The 27,298-nt window shown below is 49.3% G+C and overlaps 4 protein-coding genes and 2 pseudogenes across 4 annotated transcripts; 3 read left to right on the top strand and 3 right to left on the bottom strand.

The window, feature by feature from the left end:
• Positions 1–4,148: 4,148 nt before the first annotated feature.
• LOC120683975 (glutathione S-transferase T2-like) lies at positions 4,149–5,678 on the top strand. Its single transcript, XM_039966058.1, has 2 exons — positions 4,149–4,583; positions 4,657–5,678. The coding sequence occupies exons 1-2, from the start codon at positions 4,365–4,367 to the stop codon at positions 5,371–5,373; spliced, it is 936 nt and encodes a 311-aa protein (XP_039821992.1). The 5' UTR covers positions 4,149–4,364; the 3' UTR covers positions 5,374–5,678.
• Positions 5,679–7,152: 1,474 nt separating this feature from the next.
• On the bottom strand, positions 7,153–8,285 carry LOC120681381. Its single transcript, XM_039962873.1, has 4 exons — positions 8,148–8,285; positions 7,972–8,043; positions 7,618–7,890; positions 7,153–7,520 (listed from the first exon to the last, which is right to left on the bottom strand). Exons 1-4 carry the CDS (start codon positions 8,227–8,229, stop codon positions 7,153–7,155), a joined length of 795 nt encoding a protein of 264 aa, XP_039818807.1. The 5' UTR covers positions 8,230–8,285.
• Positions 8,286–8,965: 680 nt separating this feature from the next.
• On the bottom strand, positions 8,966–9,853 carry LOC120681380 (translation initiation factor IF-2-like). The gene has a single exon (XM_039962872.1). It carries the CDS (start codon positions 9,851–9,853, stop codon positions 8,966–8,968), a length of 888 nt encoding a protein of 295 aa, XP_039818806.1.
• Positions 9,854–12,995: 3,142 nt separating this feature from the next.
• On the top strand, positions 12,996–23,750 carry LOC120681641 (kinesin-like protein KIN-14I). The gene is made up of 24 exons (XM_039963232.1): positions 12,996–13,469; positions 13,506–13,700; positions 14,174–14,246; positions 14,714–14,845; positions 15,005–15,234; positions 15,325–15,652; positions 16,456–16,555; positions 16,714–16,895; positions 17,010–17,125; positions 17,238–17,340; positions 17,466–17,618; positions 17,699–17,845; positions 17,933–18,133; positions 18,501–18,665; positions 18,738–18,842; positions 18,942–19,082; positions 19,187–19,381; positions 19,461–19,587; positions 19,667–19,869; positions 20,147–20,329; positions 20,560–20,655; positions 21,780–21,977; positions 22,695–22,966; positions 23,262–23,750. The coding sequence occupies exons 2-24, from the start codon at positions 13,534–13,536 to the stop codon at positions 23,449–23,451; spliced, it is 3,807 nt and encodes a 1,268-aa protein (XP_039819166.1). The 5' UTR covers positions 12,996–13,469; positions 13,506–13,533; the 3' UTR covers positions 23,452–23,750.
• Positions 23,751–24,312: 562 nt separating this feature from the next.
• LOC120680751 lies at positions 24,313–24,931 on the top strand (annotated as a pseudogene).
• Positions 24,932–24,946: 15 nt separating this feature from the next.
• Positions 24,947–27,094, bottom strand: LOC120680750 (annotated as a pseudogene).
• Between the last annotated feature and the right edge of the window lie 204 nt (positions 27,095–27,298).

Genomic DNA, 27,298 nt, shown 5'->3' with positions numbered 1-27,298 from the left:
GCAGCGACGACAGCGATGCGGTCACCCCGCACGGTGAGGACACCGGCAGGGGAAGGCATCTTCAGGACCAAATACCCGTAATGGGCAATGGCCATGAAGCGGTAGAGAGCCGGCCTGCCAATGATGGCATTGAACGGGAGGTTTACCTCCGCAACATCGAACTGGACGCTCTCTGTGCGGAAGTTCTCCTCAGTCCCGAACGTGACCGGCAGAGTGATGCTCCCCAGAGGGAACATCGGATGTGGGCCCACTCCGGAGAATGGGCGAGAGGGAGTCAGCTTGGACTCTGGGATTTGCAGCTGCTTGAACGCTGCATAGCTGATGACGTTGAGGCCAGCCCCACCATCAATCAGCACGTGATAGAGCCTGATGTTGGCTATGACAGGGGCGGTGACTAGAGGTAGTACACCAGCCCCGGCCATGTTCTCCGGGCAGTCAGATGGCCCGAAAGAGATGGTGGTGTTCCTCCACCTGTGGTGCGGCGCCGCTTTCGGGACCCCAGGCTTCACCGAAAGGACCTCTCGGCGAAGGGTCTTCACGTCCCGTCGGGAGTCAAGCTCCCAGCTTCCGTCGTACATTACGTACAACTTCTTGCGGCGCTCCTCGTTGTCGGAGTCGGAGTTGTCGCGGCTGTAAACGCCCTTCAGCTCTCGAGCGGGGCATTGGTACCCCAGCTCCTTCTCCCCGATAGCGGTCTTGCTGTCGGAGGCTTTCTCCTTGCCAGACCGCTGGCGAGGAGGGGGTGAGCCGTCCTTGGAGGCCTACTCGTGCCGCCCACTGACCCGCTTCGCGAGTTTCTGGATCTCGCGGCAGTCAGCGGCGCTGTGGCGAGCGGTGGGATGAACTGGGCATGAACCTCCGTTGCCACCTTGCGGGCGCGGGCGCTTGCCATGCGCATTCTGGCCCCCAGCTGCTGCTGCAGCAGCTGGTGCCGTTGCTGCAGCGACTGGACCGCCGGGATGTGGCTCTCCGTGCCCCCGGTTCTTGTTCTTCTTTTTCTTGCCACCGCCCTGGGCGGTAGCCCCGGAGCCACCAGCCTTTGCGTCTCCGTCTTGGGGGGCTGAGTGCCATGCGCGGCCCTCAGCGGCCCTGGCACACTTGTCAGCCAGGGAGAAAAGCGTGGTAACGAGCATCTTCTCTTCACGTACCCCCTGACGGAAAGCAGTAATGATAGATGCGTCAGAGATACGAGAAATGGTACCCCGTACCTTGGTGAAGCGCGAGATGAATGCCCGTAGCATCTCTCCGGGTTTCTGCCTCACGGCGTGGAGGTGAGCCTCCACACCATGCTGCTGGTACGCACTGGCGAAGTTCGCAGTGAACCTCGCACAGAGCTCCTCCCAGAACTGAATCGTCCCAGGAGTGAGGCTCATGAGCCAAGTCCGGGCTGGCCCAGTCAAGGCTACATGAAAGTAGCTCGCCATGACAGCGTCGTTACCACCAGCTGCTGTGATGGCTGTAACGTACACCTGCAGGAATTCCGACGGATTAGTGGTACCGTTGTACTTCTCCGGCAGGTGCGAGCGGAACTTGGACGGCCATGCCACCGCGCGGAGGTGGTCCGCCAGCGCAGCGCAACCCACCCCAGCCACCGGGGTGCCCGCCTGTATCCGGGCGTTTCCCGGAGGCTTGGGTGCCGCTGCATCCAAGTCGGCGTTGAGGTTGCAGCCCTCAATATTGAGACGGTGTTCTCGCGCCCTTTCCAGAGAGATGCGGACGTCCTCACCCGCGTGCCTGCGGTTGAGCTCCGCCCGCAGGTCTTCTGTTCGTGCACCCCTTATCGTGGGGGAGCGCACGGACACCGACGCACCGCCCTGGCGCCAGTGGTAGGGTACCACCACATTGCCAGGCGGAGGTCGTTGCCCAGTCCTTGCAGAACTGGGGGAGGCCTGAGCCAGATGGAGGAGACGGTCAACGTCGTCCCGCCACTGCCTCAGGGCGTCTGACGAGGCTGCAGCAGCCGGAGGGTTGCGAAGCAGCTCCCTAGCTACCGCCAGCGCTCCGCCGCTCGCAGCATGTGAGGGGCCCTCGATGGGCGCCCTGACTCTTGCCGACGTGCAGCGTGCACCGCTGCCGACGGTGGCTGCTCCACGGGCACGGTTGCCCCTGGCGCAGGAAGGCGAGAGGCGTGTAGCGCGGATGACGCCACACCCTCCGTCATCTCCACGTCGTCGTCATGGTGGGAGTGCTCAACCCCCCGAACCATGGAGATGAACAAGAGATGAACTAAGACCAACTAAAGATTTCTCTACCTGACGCGCCAAATGTCGTGGTGTGCAAACCCACAGCCGGGTAGCGTAGTGCACCCGCCTAAACCCAAAGGGTGAGTACTCGGGGGTTAGCTGGGATTAGCCCAATCTCGATGGAAGAACGCGATGAACACAGCAGATTTAGAGTGGTTCGGGCCGCCGGAGAGTAATACCCTACGTCCACTGTGTGTTGTATTGCTTGCGCTCTCAAGAGGTTGAGAGCAGGGTTGTTCGGAGTGAAACCGAGCTTGTGTTGTGAGAGTCTTGGCGTGTCTCCAGCCCAAGAGAGTCTCGAGAGTGCAGTGAGCGCCTCCCTTTTACATCTCAAGGGAGGCGCGTACATAGCCGTTGAGTCCCCGACAGGTGGGCCAACGATGTAGTATAAAATAACATACTGTACAGACATCATGGCATTGCAGGCGACGAAGATCTTATTCCTGGATTTCCTTGCTCTGCCCGTGGGAATCTTTCGTCCGGCATAGCCATGCCCTGTCTTGTCGAAACGACGTCAGGGTGTAGCTTGCGGCGTTGCCTGCAGCGTAGCTGAATGGGCCGTGTAGCTTGCGGCGTAGGCGGTATGATGAAAAGGTGCCGTGCCGTCGTATCCATTTAATGCGGCATACGGGCTCTGCGCGGATGCGGCTGCACTGTGTACCTCGGTAATACGCGGTTCTACAGTGAGGCCTGTCAAAGGCTGCCCCGCGTGCCGTGGCGGCAGAGAACGCCTCAACCACCCGCATTGAATGCGATGGGTGGGCGAGTCTTCCAGCGGAAGACTCGTGGCCGCGCCTGCAGGACACGTAGCGCCCCCGGACCCTGCCCCGGCGGTAAGTTGGTTCTACGCGCGTGGGAGGTCCGGACGGACGCGGGGAGGTCTCGGACCCTTATAGGGGGTCCGAACCCTCGGCTGTTGGCGCGGAGCTTCCCCTCCTCAGGGACATGTGGCGTCACCGGACTCGTCCCAGAGTGGGGAGCGGGTCCGGGGCCGTTGGCCCGGTGAGGTAAGAGCCTGACCCGTGGGGCCCAGCTGTTCCGCCTCTTATGGCGTAGTTACGGATGACTACGCGAGTCCTGCCTTGCTGTAGTAGGAGTGGGTATCCTTGCCTAATTAGAACGTGATTAGACACTAAATTACTACAGTAAACATGCTCTAATGATCCTCTAATTAGACTCATTAAATTTGTCTCGTAGTTTACAGATGAGATCTGTAATTACTTTACATTTAATACTTTAAATATTAAATATTTTCGTATAAAAACACAAAATGCAAATTAAACTAAACACACCCTCAAGCGGACGTGTCAGAAGACACGGCCGGGGTCAGGTACCGGCCGGCCGGCCAGACTACCAGCCGAGCAACGGCAACTACATCCATCATAAGGCTGGTTCCAACGGGGGTCGGTACCGACCCCCGCCGGTCGGTACCGACCCGGCTACCGACCCGCGCCGGTCGGTAAGCGCGGAAACCGAGAGCGCGGGGCGGTAGCGCTACCGACCGGCCGGGCGGTCGGTACCGACCGGCGTTGGAGCCGCGCGCGGTCGGTACCGACTGGTCGGTACCGACCCCGCGTCCGGTCGGCTGCCACGCGGCGCTCTGTGATTGGCCAACGGCTGCCACGTCAGCGCCACGTCAGCTAGCCGTTGCAATTAGCCGTTTTTGACCGTTTGGACTCCAAAAAATTCGAAAAAAATTCCAAAAAATCACAAATTTCATCCCCAACTCATCTATAAATAGAGAGGGCTAGTTGGAGCTCATTCCACACCTCTCACTCCCTATTTCACCCACTTCCTCTCTCAAATTCTTCCACCATGGCAAACTGGAGTCCAAATATGCAGTCATACTTCGACCTGCTCAACGCCGACCCCGAGCGTTCGACTAACAATACGCCGGGTACCAATGCTTCCGAGGAGGAATTCGACTACTCGCCGCTCCATCGCCGCTCGGAGACTGCTCCACCCTCGCAACCCCGAGCGCTGTTTCCTCCAGCTCCCGGCGCTTTCATAGGTGCTCCTCCGCCGTATCCGTACCCATCGTATCCCTACCCACCGTACCCGTATCCTCCAGCTCCCGCCACTTCCAGAGTCGCTCCCCCACCGTATCCATATCCTGCTCCCATGACCGATGCTCCTCCGCCATATCCCTACCCTCCATATCCGTACCCTCCATACCCCTACCCTCCGCCTCCCACATTCACGACATCTGCCCCTCACGGTCATGCTGGAGGTGCTGCCTCCGCTGGCTCGGAGAATGAAGGCGGGGGTACGACCGCACCATGTCGTCCAGCCATTCCCAAAAAGAGGAATGAGTGGACGCCCGCAGACGAGGAGAAACTGGTACGTCCTCATTCGTTTCTCGTGTTCGCTAATGTCAGTTGAAGTATAGTTTTACTAAGTTAGTTTTGTATAGGTTAATGCTTGGTTGATGCACTCGGTCGATTGCGTGGACGGAAACAGCAAGAGCGGCCCAACCTTTTGGGGCCAAATAAGCGACACCTACAACGCCACCACCGACCCACTCCGACACCGCACCGCCAAGCAACTGAAGGATCATTGGTCCATGTACAATGCACGGGTCTCCTTGTTCAATGCAATATACAACCAAGAAGTGTCGAAGCGGCAAAGTGGAGCCGACGACGACATGGTGATGGACGAAGCCAAAGCAAGGTATGCACGAAGGGCTGGCCATGAGTTTAAGCTTTTTCATTGGTGGGAAGCTGTCCGTCACCAGCCGAAATGGTCAGTGAAGCATGGTGGTGGGCCGAATATAGACGTGTCGAAGAGATCACGTCTCGGAGCTTCCGGTGAGTATAGCTCCGGCTCTCGGGAGACCGACGAGGAGGTGAACCGTCCCCCGGGTCGTGATAGATCGAAGGCGGCTGCGCGGAAGGGTAAGGGGAAGGTAGGCTCAAGCAGCCATACTTCTACTGATTCCGCAGAGATGGGCGAAAAGTTGGAAGATCTTTGCAAGATCACCCACGAGTACGCTCAAGCAAAACTGTGGAAGCAGTGGAACATACTCAGTTCACGCTCGACGGACGGTATGACGGATGCTCAGAAGAAGGTTCATGACCGAGCGTTAAAACGTCTGCAACAACAGCTTCACCTCAACGACGACGACGAGTAGATTTATGTAATTTTTATATTTTTATGTAATTTTCTTTATTTTAAATTGTCGTGTAATTTTTATTTCGAATTTTTATGTAATTTCTAAATTTTTAAATTTAATAAAGTAGTTTTGTTGTGTCAATTTAAATCATAGAGCAACGCGTTCTGAAATGGTTAAGTCTGGAATGGAGAAACTGACGTGGCGCTGATGTTGCTGTGGGCTGAGGCTGCAGGCTGACTGATGGAGCGCTGGGGTCGAGTGGGCTGGCGAGAGCTGACGTGGCTGTGGCTGTGGGCTGGGGCTGCAGACCCGCTGTTGGAACCAGCCTAAGGTCACCGGCTGGCCGCTGTCCCAGCCAAGGGAAATGAATTAATGCGGCGCACATACGGGAACAGTGCAACTGGTAGTCCACTCGAGCTGGTAAATATGCGGAGCATCAGTAGGGCCCGTTCCAAAGTGGTTGACCAGTTTTAGTGTAAGTGTCATCGACACTGTTATCAAAATTAAAAAATTGAGAACTGTACCAGTGGAGTATCATGGTGATAACACTCCTTTCATATTTCATGACATTCATCTCTCCTCTCTCCTCATACTATTGGTAATGTTAGCAAATTTAATATCTATGACACTACTATAACACTCCCACTAAAAATGGCCATTGGTGCACGTCAGAGCGATCCATCTTAATCGCCTCCCGGTCCGGCTAAGCTGCCCGTAGTCCCCTACCATACCATGTGGGGTCCAGGTCGCGAACAAAAAACTTTCAGGAAAAAAAATGGTTGCAAACAATCCGTGGCAGGCCGGAGAATGTCAGTGGCCTCACGACGGGGCGCGTGGTGGGCAGGAGTCGGTCACGGGGCAATTCAGAATTTCAGATTCCAGAGCATGTACGCGGCGACGCGGCGTCGCCCTCGCCCGGGGAGATCCACCGTCGCTGTTGCCTGTTGGGCGCAGCGCCGCGGGGTCGCCGTTGATCCGCCGCCCGGCACGGCACCCGCGCGGGCACGTCATTTTCGGCGGTGCGGATGCGCGGTCGTCACGCGCTCCCCCTTCTCCATTTGGGGGCTTCACGATGAGCCTCCGATCCTTCTCCATCCAGCACGTGCCGCCGCGCGCTCCTGGTCTTCTACTAACTACACCAACCTACGCAACGTTTTTTTTTTGACACTAGGTAATTGCACTCCACTAATTTGTCTAATGTCTACAGTGGCCATTTAAAATCGGATTATTACAGGGGCAATACTATTCTAAAAAAATTACAGTGGCAATACTAGCTTGCTGATTTGCAGTTGGCGTGTCCTAGCTTAGGGCTTCCGCAACGGACCGGTTGAAATCGCTAGCGACGAGAACGGAAAGAAAGTTAAAATATTGAAGAATACGATACCCTAGTCTGATTAGATGAGATGGGACTGAGGATCAGAGACTCAGAGCTTTTTTGGTTTCCGTGCGAGCTAGCTGCTTCAGGACTCGCTAGCGAGTCCATTCTTTGCATTCTCTCGCATCCAGGTGGCATAAAATAATACTCCCTCCATCCCAAAAAACAAGGTGTATAGAGTTTTGGATCATATTCCAAAAAAACTAGGCGTATTAGCTTTTCTCCCCTAATCTGGACACATGTACCCTTCTCCTTGGTTTGGTATCCTATTAATGACCTGTATCCTGTTAATGACCGCATGCATGTTTCCTTCTTGATGCAATATTCAAACGGTCACTCCAGAATTTCCGACGAGGCAGATGGCATGACGATTCCTTCTATACATGCATGCTGTTTCCTTGTATGGCTGTTTGGAGACGTTCTTATAGCCTGTTCCACTGTACGTCCACGGACACTCCACACCGTCCGTCCACTATATGTATCTCATTGGCTAAATCCTTGATAGTCGTTCTCTTTTTCAACTCTACTGTTTTGATTATTTGTGGGTCAAATGGCTTCTTTTTACGACCACAATTTCTTGGTTTTTTGCTAACAACACCGTTAACCCCATCACCCTGTTGTCCATTGTGCCATATGCGCTGGACAACTCTCCAAGGCACCCCTGTTATGTGCGAAACAATCCTAGTAACACCATGATTTAACTTCCCCAAACTAGTTCGCTCTAAAAGCATGGCATAAATGGACTGCTTTTGTTCATCGCTGTATGTGTTCCTCCTCCTAGCGTTCGCATCTACAAAATGAGAATAAAATTAAACGCTTAAGTACTAACCGTGACGAACAAAATTTGACTCGAAAAAAATGCACGACAACACACCAAAATTGCTTACCTCGAGGAACGCTAGAACCACCTTCATCATGACCTCCTTGTTCAGCACGGTTGACATCAGATCTTGCAGGTTCGGCAACGTTGGAGCTCTCAGCTTGGAGCCCATGTTCGACGGCTTGCTGCCCATTCGTTGCTCGGCCACGTCGTGTCAGTCCTAGACTTGTGCGAGCGCGACCACTACTGCCATGAACGGCACCGCCGCTCACGTTGAAACCACCACCACGGCGTCGACCTGCTAGACCAAGCCTAGCGTGAACATGACTCTCCACCGTATCTGTAGTTGCATCATCCACTTGATTACAAAACGCATAGGGTTCATACAATTTACCGGAACTTACAAATAAAATTTCCTTACTTCCATTCTGGGGATGGACACCGCCGCCGCCGGCATCAACGTTTTCGTCTTGCGAATGTACGTCCTCATGCTCTACATGAGTGATGAAACACATCGACAAATTAAGTGGCAAAACCAACAAAAAAATTAGAGACAAATCACAATAGTAAGATAGGAAATGAGAAGCAATGCTCTACCTTCGTCCACCAAGATTTGAGGCTGCTCGTTTAGACCAATAAGACAGGTCAAGAGAACGAGCCATCGAGCAAACAGAGCCATAGCTAGTGAGAGAGAGGCAACGTGAACGAATTGGGTTCCTACATGGGGGTGTATTTATAGTGTCATGTGACTTATTTTCAGGCCCAAAATTCTACGGGATGGGAGATTAGGTGGAACAAAAAATTTTGCTCTCCTTGCATCGGAAAGGATTGCATCCAGGCCAAGGAGAGACGCCAGATTTTTCTCCCTGCCGATCGCTCTCCTTGTATGCCGATCACTCTCCTTGCATGCAGCTCATTGATTACCTTCCATTGCATGCAGAATGGGGCGTCGTGGACTGGGCTCCGTTAATCCTGCTTAGAGGCACCGAGGGAAACAAATCTTCTCTTGAGACATGCGCTAATTTTCGTGCCAAAAACTATACGCCCTGTTTTTTGGGATGGAGAGAGTATATATGCTGGCGATTTGGGCTCCCGTTGCAGACGCCCTTAGCTGGCTGTCTGAACGAATAACGATCGCGTACTAGTACTACATAGCTAGGAGTAGCTAACTAGCTGGTTAACTAGCACAAGTTTTTGGCGAGACTTGAAGTGAACTCCCGAGCTTCCTTTGACTCTCAATCCACCACGAGGCTCTCCGCACTCGTCACTCTCTAAATTCACTCTCCAAAAGAAATATTTCTGCCTAGTCATCGAGATTCTCCTCTCTATATTCAGTTTCGCTGCGCTCGTTCACTCTCTATATCTCTACTCTATCCCAACTACCCACTCGTGGGGCCTCGTGTCAGAATTCTTTTTTACCCCGCGCCTCCCTCCCTTCTCTCCCTCCCTGCTCTCTCTCTCCGCCGGGGCAGGGGCCCCGCCCCCGCGCGCGAGCTCCGTCCGCCCATGGAGCTCGCCATGGAGACGACCGGGCGCGGCGGAGCGGGCTCGCCGGACGGCGAACGGGCGTGGCGGAGCTGGCCCGCGCGCCGGAGCCGGCCACCTCCTTCCCCATGCCTCCGGCTCGACCCCATGCCTCCGGCTCGAGCTTGCTCCCCTTCCGCGCGGGGCCTCGCCGCACCCCTCTGCCCCGCCGGCCAGATCCGCGCGCTGCGGGGTCGCAGGGCGAGGGGAGGCGGCGGCGGAACTCCACCTCCCTCTTCCCTCCGTGCGAGGCCTCGCCGCGGCCCACCTGCCGTGCATCCTCGCTCCCGTCGGTCGTCCTCCCTCCTCCCAAGGAGGCGCGCCGAGCTCGAACGGAGCAGAGGCCGCGGTGGCGGGCGGGCGTGCGGAGCGGCGACGCGGCGAGCGGAGAGGCGGAGGCCCTGCTCCACGCCAGGCCGCCGCCGCCCCATACCCTGCTCGGCACCGAGGTGAGGCACCAGCTCCGCAGCGTGGCGGCTCGGCAACGCGGAGCCGTGGGAGGGAGGGAGCTCTGCAGGGCGGAGGGGCGCCGGTGAGGCGGCCGCGGCACGGACCGAGGGGCGCCGGCGAGGATCAGGGCGGGACGGCACGAGGTCGGCCACGGCGGGGCCGTGCGCGTGCCCCTCCCCCCTCCCTACCTCGACGCGGGAGCGGGCCATGGCGAGGCGCGGCGGGGCGGCCTCCGCCGCCGGCCCGTGGCGCGGATCCGCGCGCGGCAAAGGCCCTGGCCGAGCTCCCCTCCGCCGCGGCTCGATTAGTCCGCCCTCCCCGGCGGCCATGGCTGGGCGCCCGGACCGCGGCGCGCGGCGAGGCAGCAGCGGCCGGGCAGCCCTCCTCTGCTCTGCTCCTCGAGCGCGAGCACGGGTCCATGGCGTTGGCCTCGAGAGCGAGGTGGGGCGGAGGCGCGCAGCCGCACGGGTCCATGGCGGGCCCGCTCGAGCTCGGCTGGATTTGGCGGCCATGGCGGGCGGCGGCGGGATCCGAGCTCGGCGCGCGGATGTGCGGGCCCCGCACCACGTCGGCTGTGGAGTTCCTTCTCTACCGCGCTGGATTTGACACAAAATATTGGGCTCGCTAACTTACCGCGCCGTTTACAGAGTGCCGCTGCGGGGATTTTTTCTCCAATCTTCAACTCTAAAACGTGTTGAGAGCGGGATGCAGAGCCCACTGCAGAGAACCTGACACGCAAAGCACGAGCTGCCTGAACGTGCCGGGTGACGCTGACTCTGACTCGGAAGAACTACTACTAGATCCAAGATGGCACTGTCTGTGGCCGGGCCGTGACAGCGCTATTAGGCAGATCGAGGACTTACTCGACCTGTCACACTTAATCATCATTGGCACGTCCCTGTTACCCGTTAGTTCTCGCGCTCCATCGAGTGCACAAGCATGCACAACGCATCGGTGTTCTCGCCCTGGCTTTTTGGCCTTTTCACGTGGTGTGGTGGTAGAGCAGTACGTCGGAAAATCCAAAAAGCACCAGAACAAGCAGCGAACGAAATACATAAACAAAAGGGACGACCCGACTTCGCCTGCGTCCTTGCCGCTAGATCCTTGTTTAAATTCTCTAAGAATCTCTCTGGGATAGTACTCGTCTTGCGCAGACGACAAGAGCTAGTGTCCACGAACCATGACGCAGGCGATACAACACACATGATGCTTTCATCCACAACCACTGCCTTTATTAAGGGGGGAAGGGGTCACAGATACTACTACTACTAGTAACTAGTAAGTACTAGTAACTACCATGAATCCATGATGCTTTTGCCATTTGATTTGGGATCAACTCCGATACATGATAAGATTGCATTGATCGTGGCACGACTAGCTCCATAGGCCAAAACAAAAATCTTGCAACCATCCAAAATGCTCGCATGTATGGCCATGTTTAGTTCCCAAAAATTTTCAAGATTTTCCGTCACATCAAATTTTTGGACACATGCACGGAGCATTAAATGTAGTTAAAGAAAATAATCAATTACACAGTTTAACGGTAAATGATGAGATGAAACTTTTGAGCCTAATTAATCCATAATTGGACACTAATTGTTAAATAAAAACGAAAGTGCTACAGTAGCCGAATCCAAAAAAATTTCACCAACTAAACACACCCTATGTATTGACACGGCTGCCTCTCTGTTCTGTGTTCGCAGAAGAACCATTTCCTCCGAGTTCTGACACTGGCCAAGCTAACCAGCATAGGCCGGCCAGGGGGACCGGCCCGTGTCTTGGCGGTACAGTGAGTACAGCACAGAACAAAAATTGAGCCTGCTGGCACGCTCTGTTCCTTCGGAATCCGGAATGGGAATGCCGCCCAGCGGCCGGGACCGTGACGCCAACGGTTGGTGGCGCACCGACGCACCGTACCTCCCGTGCGTGGACGACGGTGGACCAGGCCGATGAGCACAGCACGACAGCCGTGTGCCCGTGTCTACCTCGTACGTGTATGTGTGCAAGGGCCAGCAGCAAAAGGAGCCTGACGATGCACCGTACGTCCAGGTCCAGCCGCATGATGGCATACGTGCCTGTGCATTGCCGTGTCGTTTTCTTTTTCCTTTTTACTACTGCTGCTAAGTACTAGCAGTAGTAGTACTAGTAGCTTACCCTTTGCTTGTACTGTACTGCTTCAAAGAGAGGACACCTCCATGGCTCCATTGGCACCTGACCGACTTGTTGGTCGATCGGTGGCCAGCAGCTCCACAAAGCTTTGCGCAACCACCGTCGTCGATCGAGAGCCATAGCATAGATAACGTAGGCAGAGAGAATTCGGTGGCAAGACAAACACACAGCAGCATGATGCCGCAGCCGGTAAGAGGTTATTAGTGGTAGAGGTTGCCGTGGGTGGTTGCAGTATTTTAACGCTGCTGCCTTCGCATTAGCGGCCAATGCGACGACGGCCTGCCAAGAGGCTCGTCCACAGGGCCTCCCCTCTTGTGTCACCCGATTCTTTGCAATCTTTTTTCTTCTGGCTGGGCAGGATCGAGACAGCTTAGGACATAGTAAAAAGGATTGTTGGATTGGATATTTGGTCACCGAAATTACAACAGATCTCGTATTTGGAACCTTGTTAATAATAATAATAATAATCATGAGCTGGGGAAAGGAATGGAAGTGCGCCGTGTCATGCATATCATCCTGTTCCAGAGCACCGGCAGAGGCAACAGTGTACTCTGAAGGTCATCATGAAATTACATTACACGAGCAAAATGATCAGATAAAAAGTAGAAACACAGGCGATACCAGTAACTATCACGAAATGGATGGATCAGCAATTTTCACGAATTGGATGGATCAACAATTTATCGTCGAGATTCGGCTGCAGGTCACTCAGTGCTCCTTTTCAGCTTCCAACCGAGTAGGCAAAAAACTGAGACCCATTTTGCTGTATAGGTCTCGCGGCCAGGAGATGGGCGACGGGCACCTGGGTAGGCAAAAACCCGAGCAGGTAAAAAGCGTAGTGGGCAGGTTGGACTCTGGTTCGCAGGTAAAAAGCGGAGAGGGATGACCCATTTCTGCGTCTCCAATACCCCTCAGCCTAAAATGCGTATCGCGTTTATCTATTCGGTTGGAGAGAGATAGGTCCTGCTACAGTGCACTTCCAGCACCTTTTTTGGTTTGGGTACCCTGCTGCCTACTCGGTTGGAGTAAGCCTTAAATGTTCAACCCGGACCCGGTGGCCGGTCACAGGCTCACGGCGGCCCGGAGAGCGGTCAGGTGAGGTCGCCCCCTCTTCCTCCAACAACCAGGGCAGCCCCCCTGCCTGCCCGCAAGGCCGTAACGCAACCGGCAACAAAACACCGCGCAGACCACTCCACCCTACCCGCTCTCATTCCATTTCCCATTCCCGAAATTAAATTCAAAATCTCCGCGCACGCCCTCGGCCCCCTCCCAAAAATCATGAGAGCACGGCGCGGAGGGGAAGGAGGAAGGCGAGTAATTCCCTCGCTCCGCTGCGGCTCGTGATTTCTTTAATCCGCTGCCGCCCCCTCGTGAGCCCCTCTCCCTTCCTCCTCGCCCCCCACCTCTCTCCAGTGCACACCTCGTCCTCCCCCTCCTCCCCTCCTCGCGTTTGGATCTCGTCCTGCCGGCCGCGGCCGGACGAGGCGCCGACCCGGTCCGACTCACCCCCGCCGACCGCGCGCTTGTCTGCTTACTAATACCGCGCGCATTGCCGGGGTTCGCTTCCATTTGTCCACCCAATCGCCGCGCAGGGTCGGGGGCGCTGCAGCGAAGCGCCGAAGCGGCTTGGACTCGGAGGCGGCGCCTTCTGCTTGGCTTTTGCTCCCGGGACCGGCCGATCTGAGGCGGCGTTCGCGGGGGTTGGTCGCGAGGCTTTGCTTCCCGTGATGGCGATTGGAGCTCGGTGAACTGGTGGGCGAGGACTCGAGGCTTGAGGGGGGAGCCTCCGAGGGGCGCTGGTTCCTCAGCTAGGGGGACGAGAGGAACGCAGGTAGAGCAGATGGCGGCCGGCGGGGTGGGGCACCAGGCGCCCAACGGCGCCTCGGGCAGCGTCAGCAACGGCGCTGCTTCGGCAGCAGCCACGCCGCTGCACAGCTCGGCGGCCTCCACCGCCAACGGCGCCGCCGACGACGGCTACGACAGCGACGGCTACAGCTTCGCGCCGCCGTGAGTTCCACCTCCCCTCTCGCCGCCGTCTCGTGCTGCTGTTCCGGCTCCAGTACAGTCCTAGTGAGTTGATTTCGTGTTGCAGCCTACGTTTGATTTTTAGTTAGTTATTACTGGTTCGTATGTCTGAGGTTTCCCTTGAATTTTCTATCGCGTATTATGATTACCGAAAGAGTTCCCTGCCTGCCTAGTGGAAAGCAGACGAAAAGTTGGGTTCATAACTTGCGGCTGAGATTTATTTAACTGTTATTTCGCGTTCATGTCGCTATAATTGGCTACCTGTGCGGTGCTGCTCATCCATGCCCTACCACCACACTTGTTTAATGCGGTAGGTACCAATTTTGTGCTTGTTTTGAAGCCAAGGCACTAGGCAGCGTACCATGCTTCCTTCTGTTTCACACTCGCAAATGCAGGCTCTGTTTGTTGCTGAGAATTATGATCCACATTTAATCACTGAGCTTGCTGTATTGCAGTACACCATCAACTTTGTCAATGTCCATACCTCCAGAGCTTGCTGGAGCCATTCCATTAATTGATAGATTCCAGGTATGTGACTACTTCATTCCGACATCCTCAGCAACGTGTGCAACCTTTGTAAAAACAGAATATCCCAGTTGTCAATTTGGAAACAGAAGTGAGATTTGGCAAACTACCCACAATTATGTCACGATTGAAATAGAGTGAAATAGATGGAAGCTAAATGAGTCCTATGTATTTCCTCTATAATAATTCGAATTATGTTCTTTAGAAATTAAGAGGTGAATCAAAACTAAGGACAGCTAGCTCAACATTCAATTCTAATTTTACATTTCTCTTCTAGATGAACAAAACATAGTAAAATGTAGGTTTCCAACTCTAAACCCTATATATTTTCACCATTCAATTGGGCAATAGCAGCACTTATCTTTAGCACTGGCATTAGATACAAGGAAATTCTATAGGGCGATACCAGCAGTTATCCTAATCATCCTGACTCTGATACCCACTCTGATACCAGTGCTGAAAAATGACAGGTGGAGGGTTTTCTCAAAGCAATGCAGAAGCAGATTCATTCGGCTGGAAAACGTGGATTTTTTTCTAAAAAGTCTGTTGGACCACAAGCTCGTGAGAAATTCACTTTGGAAGATATGTTGTGCTTCCAAAAGGTGATGCTGTCAAATCTCATTCCATCTGTGAAGTTATAATGTTGCACTTGGTTCAACTTATTTGTCTTCTTTATTTTTTTTTCTAAAGTTTAATGTCATCATCAATTGATAGCATTTTTTTTATAATAATTTAGTGCTTCTCTGATGTATCTTCTGCAGGATCCTATTCCAACTTCATTACTAAAAATAAGCAGCGACCTTGTAAGCCGCTCAATTAAGTTGTTCCAGGTCATACTGAAGTACATGGGCATTGACTCACCAGCAATATTAAGTTTGGAGGAGAGAATAGAGCTAGTTGCGAAGCTCTATAAGCATACATTGAAGCGTTCTGAACTTCGAGATGAACTCTTTGCACAGATTTCAAAACAAACACGTAATAATCCTGATAGGTGAGTTAGTCTTGTCGTCTTCTCATAGATGACAAGCATCTGTGGATATCACACTTATTGTACAAATCATATATTTTATTGAACCTACAGGAGTTGGTCAATAAGAGCTTGGGAGCTTATGTATCTTTGTGCATCATCTATGCCACCAAGTAAAGATATTGGGGCATACTTGTCTGAGTATGTTCACTATATTGCCCACGGAGCCACAACTGATTCTGATGTTCGAGTTCTAGCACTGAACACGCTAAATGCATTGAAACGATCAGTCAAGGCAGGTCCTAGGATTACAATTCCGGCACGAGAGGAAATAGAAGCTCTTTTAACAAGCCGGAAGCTTACAACAATTGTATTTTTCTTGGACGAAACTTTCGAGGAAATAACTTATGACATGGCAACAACAGTTGCTGATGCTGTTGAGGTAACTGCATTTTTCCGGAGCTATCGGTTTTGGAGTTGATATATGCCATAAACTGTCAAAAATCTTTTAAAGAATGTTTTATAGTTCAATGATGTTGTAAATAAGTGGCTTATTTAGTTATGTGACATGTTTCCAAATAATGTTTTGTTAATAAATTAGCTAAAATTGACATATTAGGCTGGAAGAATACACAAAAATAGTGCATTTCAGGCAGCTGTTTGATGCTACAAAAGCAAGCACAGTCTATGCTGAGAGTCAGGATTTTATCACCTGACCTCCATTTACAATTAGGCTATATATATGTAGGTATGTATTAAGTACTCAGCTGGTGGCTGTTTTCTTCATTAAAAGTAGTCATAACGAATCATAGAGTAATCATATTCTTGGCTTCAACTCAACCTGGAAAAGATGTTGTAACATGGTTCTTGATGCCACATGGATCACGTATTGTTGTTATTCTTTTGCTAACTCTTTCGATGTTTTGAAACCTAAAACTAAAACTAGTGGACCTTTATGTTTGACTGAAAGAGAGTAGTTTTACTTCCAATTCTCCATGTCCTTTTTCCCCGTGGGGGTGGGGTGGGGGTCGGAGGGCGGGGTTTGTGCAGTTGTCCAGTGTTATATACCGTTCAGTATTATGGGATATTAGTATATTACTCGTACCTTTTATGTTGTACTTTTCTTAACCAGTTCTCCCTTTATACCTGTTGCTGCAAGCCTGCAACTTCTTGTTAAATTTTCATAGTTACAATATCATTTGAAGTTATATGTTCTAAGGAAACAAAAAATTCATTTAATTACAGGAACTTGCTGGCATTATCAAACTTTCAGTGTATTCAAGTTTCAGCCTATTTGAATGTCGAAAGGTTGTTAATGGATCCAAGTCTTCAGAAGTTGGCCATGGTATATCTTTTCACAACCAAGTCATATGTAAATTTTCTTTTCTGTTTTATTATTTAGTGCATGTGGTTTGGATATCATGAAGTAGAAGGAAATGCAGGATTGGTAGAGGTTTTTTCGCATAAACTGATAAATGTGCATTTCATTATCTTTGTATGCAGAGGAATACATTGGCTTAGATGATAACAAATATATCGGTGACTTGCTATCTGAATTCAAGTCAGCGAAGGATCGCAACAAAGGAGAAATTCTGCATTGCAAACTTGTATTCAAAAAACGCCTCTTCCGCGAGTCAGATGAGGCTGTGACTGATCCAATGTTTGTTCAGCTATCATATGTGCAGGTACTGGTTTGATAGTCTTCTAATAGCTAATTGAAGGACTGCCGGTTCATATGTTTTTATTATGCAAGTAATTTTGTTCCCAGAACAGCTCTGACAAATAGCATTGTTCTGCAGTTGCAACATGATTACATTTTGGGAAACTATCCGGTTGGCAGGGATGATGCTGCACAACTCTCTGCTTTGCAAATATTGGTTGAGATTGGATTCGTTGACAATCCTGAGTCCTGTGTGTAAGTATTGCTTAAGGTTCTACCTGATCTCTCATGTCACTTTTCCATTTAGTATTTCTGGTGGTAACAAGAATAAATTGTGTCCATCTATTCATTTCCTTTTTCTTTCCAGTGAATGGATATCACTTTTAGAGAGATTTCTTCCTAGACAAGTTGCGATTACTAGAGCAAAGCGAGACTGGGAGCTTGACATCATTTCACGCTATCAGTTAATGGTATTTATCTAGCTGAACTTTTCATTAGTAGTCTACCAATAATTCAATATAAGCAATTTGTGTTTACAACTGGTAAAGCATCCTGGAAACTCTAGCTTACCAAGTACTCTGCTGTTTCATCCCAGGAACATTTGTCAAAGGACGATGCACGGCAACAATTTCTCAGAATCTTGAGGACTCTTCCGTATGGGAACTCAGTTTTCTTCAGTGTTCGGAAGATTGATGATCCAATAGGACTGCTACCTGGAAAAATCATCTTGGGTATCAACAAAAGAGGGGTCTGATCCTAAACATGTCATGGAAAATGCATATTCTTTCTGCTAAGTAAAACTAACTTTGAATTTCCGCATGAATGCAGGTTCACTTTTTCCGCCCAGTTCCCAAGGAATATCTACATTCTGCAGAGCTAAGAGACATCATGCAATTTGGTAGCAGCAATACAGCTGTTTTCTTTAAAATGCGAGTTGCTGGTGTCCTTCATATCTTTCAGTTTGAAACGAAGCAGGTATTAAAGCTGAGGCAATAGTACATATATACTACATACAATCCTGTTATATCATCTAGCTGTCAACATAACCATGTTTTCTTTTAGGGTGAGGAAATATGTGTAGCACTTCAAACACATATAAATGACGTCATGCTCCGCAGATATTCAAAAGCACGCTCTGCTACTAGTGTGACTTCTCAGAATGATATTAACCAATCATATAAGCCACCAAATATTGAAATGTATGAGAAGCGAGTCCAAGAACTGACAAAAACAGTTGAGGAATCTCAGAAGAAAGCAGATCAGGTAAGCACCTTTCGGCCACATATAATACTGGCAACTCAAGGTATTTGCAGTTCATAATTTGTGAGGGAAAAAAATATATACACTGCCATTGGGTCAATGTTTGATCTAGTAGTACATTTGTTGCTACTTGCTAGTATAAATTGATATTTCTGAATTGTTTCTTTGCAACCAGATTGCCTGTTGCTAGTGCTGCAATTGTGTAACTTCTAATAAAGGCCGTAAATTCCACCTTTTGTAGATGGTATCTTTTGTAAGTCTTACACAGAGCTAAGAAAATGGTGTTGCCTATCTTATAAAAGTGGACACTTAGATACATGCATAAATCGTCATTTACCTTCTTAACTAATTGTCTTTATATTATGTTTAGTTGCGAGAAGACCTACAGCTAAAGACAAAACAAGAAACAGAGATGCAAGAAGAGTTGGAAGGACTAAGAGACACCTTGCAATCTGAACGCCAAAGTTTTAAAGATTTAAAAAGTGAGCTGGATAAGCTAAAATCGCTATGTGATGAGAAAGAATATGCTTTGCAGGTATGGTGACAGTCTGACAGATAGTTGGTTTACTTAAAATCGTTTAAATCATCGGACTTTCAATTTTATTAGGCTACCCTGATGGAAAAAAGTAGACTTGAGACCAGATTAACAAGTGGCCAGGGCCGTGAGAGAGATACTTTCACAACTGTAGCCAGCGTCAACAGTGACATTGAGGTATCTGTGACTTGTTTATAACTTTGACGGTTTGACCACACTTATTTCTGAAAGTTTTTGCAAACTTATGATGTATTTAATCTTTTTGTGTCTAAAAAGATGGTTACAAAGCTTAAGGAGGAGTTAAAATCATGCCACAAAGAGCTGGATGCATCGAAAGAAGCCTTGAAGAAGTTAATGTCTGAAAAAAATCTTCTTGACCAGAAGGTTCAAAGGCTTGAAAGAATGAAAAGTGAAGAGGTTATTTTCCTTAATTAGTTGTGCTACTCATCTTTTTCCTGTGATTTCACAGTGACAGTTTATTCATTTAATATTTCTTACATATGGTTAATATTACTAAGCAGAAAAGCTCAATGGAAAAGATTTATGCGGATGAATGCCGTAAACTGAAATCTCAGATCGCTGATTTGGAGCAGAAATTGGAAGTTACAACACGATGCTTAAATGTGGCTGAATCAAATCTTGCCGCAAGAAATTCTGAGGTGGATAGCTTGCAAAGTAGTCTGAAAGAACTTGATGAGTTACGAGAGTTCAAAGCGGTATGAGATGTACAATAGATACATTTGTTTTCTTAGGTCTTTCAAAAAATTACATACTCTTCGTTTTCTTCCATTTCAGGATGTTGACAGAAAGAACCAACAAACTGCTGAGATTCTTAAAAGGCAAGGAACACAACTGGTGGAACTTGAAAATCTTTATAAGCAAGAACAGGTTCTGCGGAAGCGTTACTATAATACAATTGAAGGTAAACTAGAGTTGGTTTAGTTTATGACAATTTGTGATAAATTGACAATGAGTCCATGACTTGTTGCAACTCTTGGCAGATATGAAAGGAAAAATAAGAGTTTTTTGTCGGTTGCGTCCTCTAAATGATAAGGAGCTTTCTTTAGAGGAGAAAAATATAGTTTGCAGTCCTGATGAATTTACAATTGCACATCCATGGAAAGATGACAAGTCGAAGCAACATATATATGATCATGTTTTTGATGCAAACACTACTCAAGAAGAAGTCTTTGAGGACACGAAGGTGAAGTATTTTAAAATGTTTTTGTTTTTTGTTGACATTATCAGTAATATAAACATGACCTTTGTTTCTGTTTCTGTTTACACCTGTCTCTACCTTCTGTCTTGTGTCTTTTTTGTGTTTCTCTTATCCTTGTTTCTTTTGGGTTTCATCTCTAGCCTACCCCAACTTGCTTGAGACAAAAGGCTATGGTGTTGTTGACATTATCAGTAATATAAACTTTATTTCTAAGATTATTCACTTTAGGTCTCATATGGACTATTGAATTTATGTGATGCAGTATCTGGTACAATCAGCTGTTGATGGATATAATGTTTGTATATTTGCCTATGGCCAAACTGGTTCTGGAAAGACTTTCACAATTTATGGTTCAGATAACAATCCTGGTCTTACCCCAAGGGCAACATCTGAACTTTTTAGGGTGATAAAGCGTGATGGTAATAAATATTCATTTTCTTTGAAGGTAAGAGGAATATATGTTTATCATGTGTATCCTGAGTACTAGTCATATGCTTTATTCATTTATGGGCTATTGATTTGTAATGTTGGCCAATACATTGTTCTTGCTATTTACATGGTTTGGGAAAGAAAAAAAAGGGATTTAATGACACTATTTCACATGGTTTAACATGTTCTTTAAATCCAAATACGCCTTCTATATTATCTTTTAATTGTGTTTCATACAATGGGCAGGCGTATATGGTGGAGCTTTATCAAGATAATCTTGTGGACCTATTGTTGCCCAAAAATGCAAAACAGCAAAAGTTAGAGATAAAAAAAGATTCTAAGGTATAAGATTTTCTTTTATTGTTCTTGCATTTCTACCTGCATTATTTGCATATTTGATTTTCATTTTTCTCAATTGACCTTTTTGTGCTTTCTAGATACACAGTATTCAGATATTAATGCTTTCCTATTTTGTTTACTGTTGTAGTTACAAGGACATGCGGTTAGATTTTTCTCATTTTGGACACTAAATTACCTACTTTAGTGCGTGACTGTTTCTGCACCTCTCCATAACAATTTTGTTCAAATATTGAAATAGCTATAATCTGATAACAGTAATTGCAACCACAGTCACAAAAGTTCCCGGTACGTAGGTACGAGGAATGTGGTACGTGGAACATGGATTGATAATTTTAAGTTCCCGGATCGTAGGAGGGTATACCTCTTTGGAACATTTGGTACGAGGTTGGGATCATGATCCCTAGAGAATTGGAACGTATCCGGAACGTAACTATGGAACAAGAATCATTATCTTAAGATAATCATGACAATTCCTTGAATTTTATTCATCTGCTGTAAAATAGATTTTGATCTTAGTATTATTTTCATGCCGCTCTCTCTGATTAAGTTAGGTCCTTTGGGCCTACAGTACGTGGACAGGCCCATTTACCAATCATATTAGATCTCCAACCAGCTCAGTTGTACGTACAGCCACCGCCGAAGTTCCTGTGTCGTCGCGCCGCCGCCTAGCGACTCTAGCATCGCACTAGCGCCCATCTTTTGCTCCAGCTCTAGCGTTGCGCCACCGCCCAGCTCCAGCTCCACCACCGCTGTCTGCAGCTTTGCTGCTTCGCGGGTTGCCGGAGGCCATCATTCAATGAAGCAAAGAATGCAAGTTAGTTTCCCTGTCTTCATCGACGATCCGGTTTATCTTGGGACAGCGTTCCAACCTGCGTCCCAAGCATCGATCTGTCACTCGTACCGCTTCGTCCCCGAACCGCGTTCCGGAGCGGTCGATCCCGGGACGCGGAACGTGGCTGCGACCCGTGTTCTGTGTGACACTGATTGCAACAGACCAATCATCACCTAATCCTGCAGTCTTCCTTTGGGAATTCGGAGGCTTTTTTTTCTCCATGTACAATTCTATCTATTTTATAGAGCTAATAATTCCATGTTTTTTATTTTAGGGTGTTGTTACAGTTGAAAATGCGACAGTTGTGAGCATTTCAAGTATTGAAGAACTGAGGGCTATAATTTCAAGAGGTTCTGAGAGAAGGCACACTGCCGGAACAAATATGAATGATGAGAGCTCAAGGTCTCATTTAATCCTTTCAATCATTATTGAAAGTACAAATCTCCAGACTCAATCATATGCAAGAGGCAAGGTACGACAGGATGAAGCTCGGAACTTGACTCCAATTTGGTTGAGTCTAATGACAATGTTTTGAACTATAATAATAAACATAAAAAGATCGTGTCTCCCTTTATTAGTGTCATGGCCACCTCCTGCACATCATTGAACTTTCCCTTCTGTAGAAAATAATACACATGTATCCTGATGGGGAGGTCATTGGGAAACATTACCTGGAAACCAAACTGAAAAACTAATCATATTTCAACTGTTCCATAAGATTAAAAATTTGTGTATTTTGATACTTTCTATAGTATCTCGTGATCTTGTCCCTGGTAGTCTAGTTAGTAGTTACTCATATTATTTCTGCTTTGCATTATTTTGTCTTTGTGCTTTGCACTATGCGGTCTATAGTGCATCTTTTTTTAGAGAGGTTCAGTTTTGTTTTGTATGCGATCTAATACTAATTTAGACAATTATAGATTTATAGTATGCTAATGTGAAGTGCTTACTCTTGTTTCTCTTGGTTGATATGATTAGTTGAAATAGGCAAGCTGCATAGAATATCTTGTACGTAAAAAGAAGAAAAACCAACAAGTTGCCTATGCCCTCTTTGGAAAGTTGGGATTTCTCACTAAACAGTTTCCTGTGAAACTATTGCATTCTAAACAGTCCTTGGTCTGCCATAATTAATTTCGGAGTTTGTTTCATATTAAAGTGAAGCATTAACAGTGTTCCTCTGTTTGGGCAGCTAAGTTTTGTGGACCTTGCTGGTTCTGAGAGGGTGAAAAAATCTGGTTCAGCAGGAAAACAACTGAAAGAAGCACAAAGTATCAATAAATCTCTTTCAGCATTGGCTGATGTTATTGGTGCTTTATCATCTGATGGACAACATATACCTTACCGGAACCATAAGTTAACAATGCTTATGAGTGATTCTCTTGGAGGCAATGCGAAGACCTTGATGTTCGTGAATGTTTCACCAGCAGAGTCTAACTTGGAGGAGACTTACAACTCACTCTTGTATGTACTTCCATTTCTCACTTACTCCTTGCTCATTGAGTGTATGTTTGGCTGCTGTTCTGGTTTGTTGTTTGTTGCTGTCGTCGGCTCGCCATCAATTTAGTTTTGATGTCTTAGTTTTTCCCATGAGTAGGATCATTTCAGATGTTCTTATCAAACGGGTATGATGGCTAGGTTAATTTTGTTTTCACTGATAGGGATCTTCATTTTTTGCAAATTTGTTTCATTATAATCATTTTTGTGGTATGGTGAATTCTTTGTGCAGCTATTCACATGTCTATTGAAACCCTTATAGGTATGCTTCACGGGTTCGTTGCATTGTTAATGATACAAGCAAGCATGTTGCCCCAAAAGAAATCGTGAGGCTGAAGAAATTGATTGCCTATTGGAAGGAGCAAGCAGGCAAGCGAAGTGATGACGAACTGGAAGAAATACAGGAAGAGAGGGTCTCAAAAGAGAAAGCAGACAATCGACTGACTGGCTGACAGCGAGGTGCCACCCCTGAATGCTCCTGGTCGTGTTCTTCAGTGTTAAGAATTTGCGACAGCGTTGAGTTCTGCAATCACTCTCTAACAGAACGTTCTGATATGATCTGACGGTGTTGTACACTAATTGTATAGTAGTTGCATATTACATTATGGCAGCGATGCCCGTTTGTACAAAGAGTGTAGCACACATTGATAGAAGGGGAAAAGTTGTTAGGGCTAACAGCTGGATCACGTGTTATCCGTGTAGCAGATATTTGATCATCAGCGTTCTCTCACCAAGTTCTTATTTCTTTTAAGCCTTGGGTGTCAGGTTGTCGCCTGATGACCAAAATGAAATGGGTGCAAATTGTTTCCAGACCTCGTTATTCTGGATAACTGGCCTTGGTTGCAATTCATTGATCCTGTGCAACCCTGTTTGAGGTCTTTGCTTGAGCATGCATTTGAGCCCTCGGTGGATCTCCGTTGCCTCAAAAGATTTATCAGAGCCGAAAAGTATTATTTTAGTACATCCAACATGAAGTTGACCTAGACTCCTAGAAATTCATAAGAAATAAGAGCAGTTGCTTGCACCTGTTGGATGGTAGATTGCCAGAGCAAGAACCGGGGAGGTAGCATCCAAGGATCCTTAACATGCTCTTGGTGACTCTGCATAATAATTACATAAAAAAAACTACCTATACCTACTATATGTACGCCAAATGTTTTTCTTCTTGGCGAAATGCTTAGTCTGTCTTAGTGTGACTGCTCGCCTTACGACGATCCTACCTCGTCCTCATATGAAAGTTTGAAACTCTTCACTTCTTCATTCGTTCTTCAAACATACGCACACATCCATAAAGGGAAAGAGTGTCGGGCTGAAGGCTGAAGCCATGGCTGCTGCTCGGTGCTCTCCGGTGGTTCTCATGCTGCTACTGCTGGCCTGCTGCGTCGCGGGGGCTTCCGCCGCGGACGAGGTGCTGACCCACCTCCACTTCTACTTCCACGAGGTCGAGGCCGGCGCGCCCAACGCCACCGTCGTCAACGTCGCCAGCCTGCACAGGAACGCGTCGACGTTCGGCGACCTGAACGTGTTCGACAACGCGCTGCGGGAGGGGCCGGACCCAGCGTCGCGGCTCGTCGGCAGGGCGCAGGGGATCGGCGTGCACGCGTCGCTGGACGAGTCCGGCGGGCTCACGGCCATCGTCTTCGCCTTCTCCGACTACGGGGAGTACAGCGGCAGCACGCTGGCGACGCTGGGGCACCTCACCGTGTCGGGCCCGTCGGAGCGCAGCATCGTGGGGGGGCACCGGCAGCGGCAGGCTCCGGTTCGCGCGCGGGTACATGACCAACAGCCTTGTCAGCTCCAAGGGCAGCTCCATCGTCGTCGTCTTCGACATGTACTTCACCCTGGCTCACTGATCGAACGGAAAATGGGCCCACGTGCAGATTTATATCTTTGTACAACTCTGGTAATTGTTCGAATAAAAACATGTCGGCATCTGTACGGAGCCAATGATTTAAATCTAATCTTTATTCATGAATGTGTTGCTCGGTTTTACAGTTCCTTAGGTGTGGCACGCACTCCGGTAAATAATGCGATCGGAACCAAGGACTCCTCTTTCACTTTCAGTTGGCGTTGTCTCGCGCGAGCGAGAGCGAGCACACGACATGTGGGAGCCGCATCTCCGCCATCAGCTCCCCGGCGCGCCCCTCCGCTCGCCGCTGCAGCCGGCCGAACAGCTCATCCGCCAGCGCCTTCCCGACGTGCGCATCCACGAGCGCGCCGACGACCGAGCGCACGTTGTTCGCCACCGTGCGGCCGACGGCGCCGGGGTCGTCTGGGCGGTCGACCACCGGAGGGCTCCCCGTCAACATCTCCAGCCGGTTGATCCTGAACGCGCCGGCCGCCTCCACCGCCTCCCGGACCTCGTCGAGGGTCGGCGCGTACAGCGGCACGTTGAAGCCGTCCATCTTGTCCTTGTCCATCAGCCCCTGCAAACAGTACTCATTGGCATCGACATGCTCGATCACCGATGTTGCAGCACACGACACGAGTCCAAAGCTCACCTCGCGGACGAGGTCGGCCCACGAGTCCTCGAAGAGCGTCCCGTACAGGAGCCTCACGCGGCCTTGGTCGGAGGGGGCGGCGGAGGACGGCCGGCCGAGGCAGAGCAGGAACATGGCGCCGCCGCGCTTCAGCTCGGCGGCGCGGCAGCGAAGGAAGCGCGCCAGGTCGGACTGGAACTGCCGCCGGTACGCTGCGCCCATCGCCTCCGACGCGCCGTGCACGAACACCTTCCCGGCGTTGTACGCCGGGGACCCCTTGTCCAGCACTTCTTCCGGGACCCGGGAGAGCCAGTGCACCGAGAAGGTGGAGGTGAACGCGTGGATGGACCTCTCCGGGAACAGGCGGTCGTGGAACGACCCGGGAGGAGGCGGAAGAGGGTGTTGAAGTCGTTGCTCGGTAGGTCGGAGAAGTAGATGCAGAACTCCGGGGGATCGTGGCCCTGGGAGACATACATGTCCGTCATGTGCTGCACGATGGCATCGGCGACGACGAGCGTGTTCTGGCAGCAGGAGCACCCCAGGTCGGCCGCCGCCAGGAGCTTCTCCGGCCGGCGAGGGAGGCGGATCGTGTCCAGCGTCTCCTTGAGCACGGGCACAACCATCTCGAGATTCCGTGACTGTATTTCAAAGAGCGAGGAAGGAACTAGAAACTGTAAACGAAGATCTCCCAAATTTAAAGAATTGTTGTTTTTTACCTGAACTTGGCTGTTGTTGATGTAGCTGGTCTCCCCCTGCCCACCCTCCATGCAGAAGCAATTCTTCACGACCTCATCTTGTTGAGCTTCGACTCCTTTTACCGTGGCCACCATGGTCACCGCAAGAAGCTACGCTTTGGCAGTTGGAAGAAGCGAGACTTACAAGACTGCATTGCCTTGGCCCTTGGGCTTGGCTTTCAATAATCGGGGGCGCCTCCATCCATGCTTGCCGCCTACCTAGTTGACTCTAAACATTTTTACTACAGTCGACTCGGCATCAAAAGGAACAATCACCGGTGGGCACCACATGCCAGTTATTGTTAAGTATCGAACGTATTCACCGTGGACTTGGCTGCTAGCACTACTTAAAAAAGATTTATATTAACATTCTGAATATTTTCAAAGGCGAATTAAAATGTAACTTACAAATAAAATGAGTTACTATAGCATTTGATTCCATTCCTGAAAATGCATTTTTAAAAACGGATGACATCATCTCATCCCTCCTAAAATCACTGGCCGCTAAAAGAAATTAAAAGTTAAGTGGGCGCGTCCGGTGAGCAGTACATGCAGAGAAATATCTCTTTCTTATCTTTTCGGTCTTCCCTCGTTATCTCTTCGTTCTTTTCCAATCTTCTGTCTCTTTCTTATCTTTTGCTCTTCTGCCCATCTTCTCAGAGCAGATCGAGCATACGCGAGCTAGGCGACCATGGCGCAGCGCTGCTCCATGAGCACAGGTAGCGGCGAGGGCCGCGGAGAGCGAGCTCGAGCTGCCGCTTCCGATGGAGGACGCCATCCTTGCTGCTTGCTTCCTTCAGAGAAATCGAAAGCTCTTTTCCTCCTTGATCCTGGTGCATGACCCCTCGGACCTTGCTGCCCCCAGCTGAGGGATTTTTTTCATTTTTGTATTTAAAAAAAATTAAAATTTCAAAAATATATGGCGGTTTCGAAAAATTTCAAAACTATACCCCTGTCGCCCTCTGGCTAGGCGACAGGACCTAAATGTAAAAAAAATTATATTTTGGTCCCGGCACCCGGGACGTATTAAACAGCGAACTTGTAAAATTGATATAAAATCGTAGAAAAATCGGAAAAATACAAAC

The sequence above is a fragment of the Panicum virgatum genome, chromosome 7N, assembly GCF_016808335.1.
Source record: "Panicum virgatum strain AP13 chromosome 7N, P.virgatum_v5, whole genome shotgun sequence".
Lineage (NCBI taxonomy): Eukaryota > Viridiplantae > Streptophyta > Magnoliopsida > Poales > Poaceae > Panicum > Panicum virgatum.
The sequence above is the reverse complement of the archived record's forward strand: the minus strand, read 5'-3'. Positions and strand labels throughout refer to the sequence as shown.